Source organism: Ranitomeya variabilis, chromosome 7 (genome assembly GCF_051348905.1).
Source record: "Ranitomeya variabilis isolate aRanVar5 chromosome 7, aRanVar5.hap1, whole genome shotgun sequence".
Taxonomy (NCBI): domain Eukaryota; kingdom Metazoa; phylum Chordata; class Amphibia; order Anura; family Dendrobatidae; genus Ranitomeya; species Ranitomeya variabilis.
The window spans coordinates 179,932,741-179,941,788 of record NC_135238.1 but is presented as its reverse complement, the minus strand read 5'-3'; the positions used below and the strand labels follow the sequence as shown (position 1 = coordinate 179,941,788).

Here is a 9,048-nt window from a genome sequence, read left to right as displayed (position 1 = left end):
ACTGTAACCATCATACAGTGTAACCACCATCTGTGTGAACAGTCCACTTGGCCACGGCCTCGGGTACCCGGGAAAGGCCTACAAGCTCCCGGCCGCGAGCTGCGGCATCTCTGCAGCCCTGCACCAGCCAAGTCTGCTACTTCGTCAGTCAGTGTCCTGTCCACACTCACACACTGACACAGGCTCATATGCCGGTGACGAGCTGCCGGCGTCTGTGCCCAGCACGTGTGTGGGCGTATCTTCTTCCATCCAATGAGATATTAGCGACTTACGTTGTAACCAATGAGGAATTGACCGGGCTGTGACGCGTTGCCGGCTTGTAGGTGAGAACGCGCGTAATGGGCGTGTCTAGCAGCAGTTTTCAATGGGCACTGATGATGATGGCGCCACGCCCCTTGTTGTTACCAGGCAGATTCCTAACTCCCATAACATTCACGCCCCCTTTTTTTTTCGAGTGCGCGTTCTCGGACCGCTCCCAAGCGCGTTCCCGCTAGTCAGGCCGGTCCTATGGGGATGGGAGCGGAGGAAGAGAGAGGAGAGGCCTGAGCGCAGCAGTGTGGAGAGCGGGGAGTGAGCGGAGCAGCTGATCCGCCCGCAGAGACCCAGGAGGCCGGCGGGCAGAGCACGGCCGGCGGGCAGAGCACGGGCTGCGCTCCGGGTATGCGCTGTGGAGCACCGCCTGCCGCTTTATGGGCGTAAGACCCTAGGATGGCGGAGAGAGGGGGATGTGCGCTGCTGGAGGCTCTGCCCGTGGAGATCCGGGAGAGCCTGGCGGAGCTGGAGCTGGAGTTATCGGAAGGTAGGAGCCTGGGAAGCGGCAGGGCCGGCGGCCGAACTACGAGTCCCTGCACCCTATTAGCAACACTTGCATGCTGGGATTTATAGTTCTACTTTGCACTTGACATAATGGACCATACTCCAGACGTGATGGCTCTGTACCCTCCCGGCAGCAGCTCCAGCACACTGCGTACTGTAATGCTGCATGCAGGGCAATGTCAGGAGGAAGACCGGACTCCTCATCATGGCTGTGTGCAGTGCTCAGAGGACTGCACTGATACCTGGCTGCCTGCCTTATGACTGCCGTGTGTGCAGCCTGTACTCTGCAGGCAGGGCTCCTATACAGCAGCAGACACACAGCCCTGACTACTCAGAATTGCTGCATATAGTGCTCCAAACTAGCAACAGGGACCGCACTGATAGACAGCTGCCTGCCATACTGACAGCCCTCATGTGTGCAGCCTGTACTCTGCAGGCAGTCTGCAGTCATGGCTCCATATAGATCAGCAGTCGTACAATCCTGACTATTCCTAACGGCTGTATATAGTGCTTTATATTCAGATCAAGGGCTGCACTAATATATGGCTGCCTTACTGCAGGGCCTGACGGTTGTCGTTTGTGCAGCTTGTACTGACTTTTCAAAATGGCTGTATATACAACTTCATACTAAGATCAGGGACCGCACTGATCTATTCCTGCCTTACTGCAGAAACTGATGACTGTCATATGTGCAGCCTGTATTCTGCAGTCATGGCTCCACGTAGATCAACAGACATACAGTCCTGACTGTTCATAATAGCTGTATATAGTGCTTCATTCTTTGATCAGGGACTGCACTAATATATGGCTGCCTTACTGACGTCTGTCATGTGTGCAGCTTGTACTCTGCAGGCAGTCTGCAGTCATGGCTCCTTGTAGATCAACAGACATACTGTCCTGACTATTCTTCATAATAGCTGTATATAGTTCCCCGTACTGGGATCAGATACTGCTCTGATGCATGGCTACCTGCCTTACTGGAGAGCCTGATGACTGTCATATGTGCAGCCTGTACTCTGCAGGCAGTCTGCAGTCATGCCTCCATGTAGATAAGCAGATGTTCTGTCCTGACTATTCTTCATAATAGGTGTATATAATTCCCCATACTGGGATCACGGACTGCACTGATATATGGCTGCATTGCTGAAGGACCTGACTGTTGTCATATGTGCAGCCTGTACTCTGCAGGCAGTCTGCATTCTTGGCTCCATATGGATCAACAGTCATACAGTCCTGACTATTCTTCATAATAGCTGTATATAGATCTTCATACTGGGAATGGGATCAGGGACCGCACTGCTATATGGCTGCATTACTGCGGGGCCTGACGGTTGTCGTGTGCAGCCTGTACTCTGCAGGCAGTCTGCAGTCATGGCTCCTTGTAGATGAACAGACATACAGTCCTGTCTATTCCTCATAATAGCTGTGTATAGATCTTCATACTGGGATCATGGACTGCTGATACATGACCACCTGCCTTACTGCAGAGCCTGATGACTGTCATATGTGCAGCCTGTATTCTGCAGTCATGGCTCCATGTAGATAAGCAGATGCACAGTCCTGACTATTCTTCATAATGGTTGTGTATAGTTCACCATACTGAGATCAGGGACCACACTGCTATATGGCTGCATTACTGCAGGGCCTGCCGGTTGTCATGTGTGCAGCCTGTACTCTGCAGGCAGTCTGCAGTCATGGCTCCATGTAGATAAGCAGATGTTCAGTCTTGACTATTCATAATAGGTGTCCTTAGATAAGCTGACCCCACTACAATGGAAAGGGTCTCACTATAAATCCAATGGGCCGGCTGCATCCCTCTCCATGTAATGCACATGGTGGTGTATTGTATATGGTCGTGTATAACACAGGCCTGCACAGGCCCCTATTGTGCCGCCACGTACCTTGTGCGTCATACAGTACGAGATGTGATCGCCAGAGCCATTGATGGCACGTTATTACACTCTGACGCTCTGCCCCTTCTCCCTCCAGGCAGATCAGAGTCTTGATGCATTAAAAAATGGATTAAAATACTAAATTGGTTTTCTTTAAAGCAGCAGTCCTAGGAAACGCGTCCAACCCTTTCTATGGCAGCGGATTGCTTTTTTTTCTATATCGCATATATAGAAATTGTAATGAATTGTTTGTTGCAGGTTTTTTTACGGCTTTCCATAAGGGATTGTATGGCTACCATGTAACATTTGGCACAGCGATACGTGCTGATCCTAAATGTTTAGCACTACAAGGCCCCGAATAATGAGGGAGCGGAGGAGAAACTCGTGCAGATTGCTAGTATGGTCACCCCTGTAATGGCCCCATATATCTCGCCTGTCAGTGAATGTATTGACACTTGGCCCCTCTGTTCTAGCATTTTCTGCAGATCGAAGCCGGCGCTGCAGTTTATCCCCTGTATTGGTACGATGACATTTCTGCGATCGGCTCTTTTGTATTCCGGGTTCTTCTCTTTAGGTCAGTGGTGATGACTATCTGATGAATGAGCGCTGTCACTATTTCGTGAATGAAAGTACCGTAAATGGTTTAATACTGATAATTCTTTGGAATACGTTTATTTTTTTTCTTTTTAATTGACCTGATGCTATGTGTTCTTATATGTATAATGTACATTCTGATTTTTCGTCACTATTGCTCCTCTGTGATGATGGAGTATGATAGAAAATCTGTACCTGCGACTCCTCGTTCATCGCTTTTATGGTGGTTCTAGAAGTTAAGAGGATTGTTAACTACTCGGACAACCCCCTTGTCAATCTGTTTCCCCCTTGTAAAATAATAATTTATACTCGCGTATGGTGACGGCGCGATTCTAGCGGTGTCTGCACTGGCTCTCCTGGGGTTGGCATGATATTATGTCACACGATCACTACGGCCAATCAGAGCAGGCTCCACTCTGCCCACCTTCGCAGAAACCAAGACTTCCAGAAGAAGTGCGTGCTGCTGCGCACTGACTTCATTTGGGTGTACGTGATTCGTCCAAAGCTGGGGAGAATAAAGCGGCTGATAATTGTCACGCGATCCCCGCGGCCGTGTGTCACGCGATCCCCGCGGCCGTGTGTCACGCGATCCCCGCGGCCGTGTGTCACGCGATCCCCGCGGCCGTGTGTCACGCGATCCCCGCGGCCGTGTGTCACGCGATCCCCGCGGCCGTGTGTCACGCGATCCCCGCGGCCGTGTGTCACGCGATCCCCGCGGCCGTGTGTCACGCGATCCCCGCGGCCGTGTGTCACGCGATCCCCGCGGCCGTGTGTCACGCGATCCCCGCGGCCGTGTGTCACGCGATCCCCGCGGCCGTGTGTCACGCGATCCCCGCGGCCGTGTGTCACGCGATCCCCAGGAGAGCCAGTGCCAACACCTCTGAAAAGATACGTGAGTTGAATATAGGTGTTATTATTTTACAAGGGGGAAATACAGAGTTTTGAGAAGGGATTTGTCTGAGTAGTGGACAACCCCTTGAAGGTGCATTTACTTTGTGCTATTATCATGAATGATCTTTTGTTGGAGCGCTCGTGTCCTGATGTTTGTGCATTGTTAACAAGCTGCGGATGAACAGATAAAGCAGTGAAATGATCTTTTAGCTTGCTTAAAAAACATTGTTCTCTGCAGCACCTCATCCTGTGTGCACAGAACATGTGCTGTCAAGAATAATGTGCACTGAACGCTCCGTATTCTGCATTTCCATGCATTTACGGTACATACCCGCAGCTCCTCTTCTCTTCTCACTGCTGCTTGATTGACAGCAGAAATAGATGCTCTTGTCCTTGATGTCATCTATGCTGTTTACCAGCATCTTGCTCACCTGCTGCTCTTCTTTCCTCCCTAACGTGATGTTAACAAGTTCCCTTTAAACGTACCTATAGGAATTTATAACTTACTAGAGGCCATAAGATTGTCATGGTTGTATGCATTGGAATATCTTCTTTTTTTTTTTTTAGTTGTGTAATAAACTTTTTTTTTTTTTTTTTGCATATACTGTTAGTGTTATTCATCAGGAGAGGATACCTCCTGCAATGCCTGCCATGCTGTGTGCACAGAGCCAACGCCGGGTTATCAAAGCTCCAGATAGTCCAACTCCTGTATGTGCGGTTTGGTTTACATAACTTAAGGAAACGCAGAGAACATTTTTTGGACGGGTGGGGAAACTTTTGTAGGGAAATGAATGTTGGAAGGTTCTGTCTCTTGAGAATGGATTTCGGCTGTGTCTACAAAAGTCTATGCATAAGATGTATATTAAAACAGAACAGAATTCCATACCCTTAAACATGAAAAGTATCGCAAAAGAAAAATAAAATCCTTCCTCTTCTCTTAGTTCATCCTTGTTTTACTTGCTGACCTCTGAAAAATTGGAGGCTTTTCTTTTTCTTTTTTTTTTGTATAGAGGATTCATTGTGGAGGTGTAGCCTAAGGCTCTGGATGTCCGATTTTTCAAGGCAAGACCGGTATTTGGGGGAGCTCCAAAGTCATGGGAAAATGACTAAATATGTCATGTAATTATTTGCATGTGTAATGCCATCACTCACGACTAGAAAGCAAGCTTCTCCGGTATATTAAAAATGTAATAGCATTTTTTTTTTAGTATGTTTCTTATGCAGAGATGTAATTTCATGATGATAAAATCCCCAACAACAAAAAAGTCTCACTCTGTAACTCTATAGCATGCAAAGATGAAAGGTATGAAACTGGAATTGCATTACTGTGCTAAAAAATAGAAAGAAAAATGAAGGTACTTGTCGCATGCATTGGACAATTCATGTGTGCCCGGCAGCCGCAAAAAAAAAAAAAACGTTGCAAAATGTTGGTGCTGCAAAACGTAGCTTGTTTTCTGCAGAAAAAAAAAAAAAAACAGCAACAAAACAGATTGCAAAACGCCATGTGTGAACGTAGCCATAGACTGTGCTATTGAAATATATCCACCTGCCTTTTTTAATTCCGGTTTTAATTGCTGATGAAGCCGGATCTGTTACTTAACCGAAGCAAGTGGCATCAAGAGGACCCCACTGATTATAGAAGATTGCCTGGTAGCCATTATGATGTCTATTATTTTACCTAAAAAAAAATTAACACAGGGATCACAGACTGTGTAAGGGCTATTTGACCAAGAAGATGAGTGATGGGGTGCTACTCCAGATGTCCTGGCCTCCACAGTCACCAGACCTGAACCCAATCAAGATGGTTTGGTGTGAGCTGGACCACAGAGTGAAGGCAAAAGGGCCAACAAGTGCTAAGCATCTCTGGGAACTCCTTCAAGATTGTTGGAAGACCATTCCCGGTGACTACCTCTTGAAGCTCATCAAGAGAATGCCAAGAGTGTGCAAAGCAGTCATCAAAGCAAAAGGTGGCTACTTTGAAGAACCTAGAATATAAGACATAATTTCAGTTGTTTCACACTTTTTTGTTAAGTATATAATTCCACATGTGTTAATTCATAGTTTTGATGCCTTCAGCGTGAATGCACAATTTCATAGTCATGAAAATACAGAAAAATCTTTAAATGAGAAGGTGTGTCCAAACTTTTGGTCTGTACTGTATGTGGGCATACCTCAAGGCAATTAGGTTCAGTATTTGGTCAGTATTTTACCTCCGTATTTGTAAGCCAAAACCAGGAGTGGGTGATAAATACAGAAGTGGTGTTTCTATTATACCGTATATACTCGAGTATAAGCCGACCCCCCCCTAATTTTGCCACAAAAAAACTGGGAAAACTTATTGACTCGAGTATAAGCCTAGGGTGGAAAATGCAGCAGCTACCGGTAATTGTCAAAAATAAAAATAGATACCAATAAAAGTAAAATTAACCCCTTCGCCCCGAAGCCTGTTTTCACCTAAGTGACCGGGCCAATTTTTACAATTCTGACCACTGTCACTTTGAGGTCATAACTCTGAAACGCTTCAACGGATCCTGGTGATTCTGACATAGTTTTCTCGTGACATATTGTACTTCATGATAGTGGTAAAACTTCTTCGATATGACTTGCATTTATTTGTGAAAAAAAACAAAAATTTGTCGAAAATTATGAAAATTTAGCAATTTTCAAAATTTTAGTTTTTATGCCCTTAAATTAGAGAGTTATATCACATAATATAGTTAATAAACAACATTTCCCACATGTCTGCTTTACATCAGCACAATTTTGGAAACATAATTTTTTTTTGTTAGGGAGTTATAAGGGTTAAAAGTTGACCAGCGATTTCTCATTTTTGCAACAAAATTTGCAAAACCATTTTTTTTACGGACCACCTCACACTTGCAGTGACTTTGAGGTGTCTATATGACAGAAAATGCCCAAAAGTGACACCATTCTAAAAACTGCACCCCTCAAGGTACTCAAAACCACATTCAAAAAGTTTATTAACCCCTCAGGTGCTTCACAGGAATTTTTGGAATGTTTAAAAAAAATTGAACATTTAACTTTTTTTTTCACAAAATTTTTACTTCAGATCCAATTTGTTTTATTTTACCAACGGTAACAGGAGAAATTGGACCACAAAAGTTGTTGTACAATTTGTCCTGAGTACGCAGATACCCTACATGTTGGGGTAAACCATTGATTGGGCACATGGCAGAGCTCGGAAGGGAAGGAGCGCCATTTGACTTTTCAATGCAAGATTTGCTGGAATTGAGATCGGAACCCATGGCTCGATTGGAGAGCCGCTGACGTGCCTAAACAGTGGAAACCCCCACAAGTGACACCATTTTGGAAAGTAGACCCTCTAAGGAACTAATCTAGATGTGTGGTGAGCACTTTGAACCTCCAAGTGCTTCACAGACGTTTATAATGTAGAGCCGTAAAAAAAATTTCATATTAATTTTCACAAAAAATGATCTTTTTGCCCCCAATTTTTTATTTTCCCAAGGGTAACAGGATAAATTGGACCCCAAAAGTTGTTGTGCAATTTGTCCTGAGTACACTGATACTTCATATATGGGAATAAACCACTGTTTGAGCGCATGGCAGAGCGCGGAAGGGAAGGAGTCCATTTGACTTTTCAATGCAAAATTGGCTGGAATTGAGATCGGAACCCATGTCGCCTTTGGAGAGCCCCTGACGTGCCTAAACAGTGGAAACCCCCCACAATGGACCCCATTTTGGAAAGAAGACCCCCTAAGGAACTTATCTAGATGTGTGGTGAGCACTTTTAACCCCCAATTGTTTCACTAAAGTTTAGAATGTAGCGCTGTGAAAATTAAAAAAATCATTTTTTCTTTCCACAAAATGATGTTTCAGCCCGCAATTTTTTTTCCCAAGGGTAACAGGAGAAATTGGACCACAAAAGTTATTGTCCAATTTGTCCTGAGTACGCTGATATCCCATACATGGGGGGGAACCACTGTTTGGGCACACGGCAGAGCTCGGAAGGGAAGGAGCGCCGTTTGAATTGCAGACTTAGATGGATTGGTCTGCAGGCGTCATGTTGCATTTGCAGAGCCCCTGATGTACCTAAACAGTAGAAACCCCCCACAAGTGACCCCATATTGGAAACTAGACCCCCCGAGGAACTTATCTAGATGTGTTGTGAGAACTTTGAACCAACAAGTGTTTCACTACAGTTTATAACGCAGAGCCGTGAAAATAAAAAATCCTTTTTTTTTTTCCACGAAAATGATATTTTAGCCCCCACGTTTTTATTTTCCCAAGGGTAACAAGACAAATTGGACCCCAAAAGTTGTTGTCCAACTTGTCCTGAGAACGCTGATACCCCATATGTTGGGGGGACCACTGTTTGGGCGCACAGGAGAACTCGGAAGGGAAGGAGCACTGTTTTAGTTTTTCAAAGCAGAATTGGCTGGAATTGAGATCGGACGCCATGTCGCGTTTGGAGAGCCCCTGATGTGCCTAAACAGTGGAAAACCCCCAATTCTAACTGAAATCCTAACCCCAACCTTAACCCCAGCCCTAACCCTAGCCCTAACCCCAAGCCTAACCCTAGCCCTAACCGTAGCCCTAACCCTAATGGGAAAATGGAAATACATAAATTTTTTAAAATTTTATTATTTTTCCCTAACTAAGGGGGCGATGAAGAGAGGTTTGATTTACTTTTATAGCGTTTTTTTGGCGGATTTTTATGGTTGGCAGCCATCACACACTAAAAGACGCTTTTTATTACAAAAAATAGTTTTTGCATCACCACATTTTGAGAGCTATAATTTATCCATATTTTGGCCCACAGAGTCATGTGAGATCTTGTTTTTTGCGGGACGAGTTGACATTTTTATTGGTACCA

General features: G+C 45.2%; 1 protein-coding gene across 6 annotated transcripts in view; it reads left to right on the top strand.

Moving 5' to 3' along the window:
- The first annotated feature begins 532 nt into the window (after window positions 1-532).
- The window catches only part of DIP2A (disco interacting protein 2 homolog A), a 113,173-nt gene continuing 104,657 nt past the window's right edge, over window positions 533-9,048 (top strand). For 5 of the 6 annotated variants that reach the window (XM_077272397.1, XM_077272395.1, XM_077272396.1 and 2 more), the window contains exon 1: window positions 569-799. In XM_077272397.1, the coding sequence (XP_077128512.1) occupies window positions 709-799 (91 nt within the window). In that variant the 5' untranslated portion in view covers window positions 569-708. Of the gene's footprint in view, window positions 800-9,048 lie in introns of all 6 variants that reach the window. The other variant, XM_077272394.1, reaches the window with a different exon arrangement.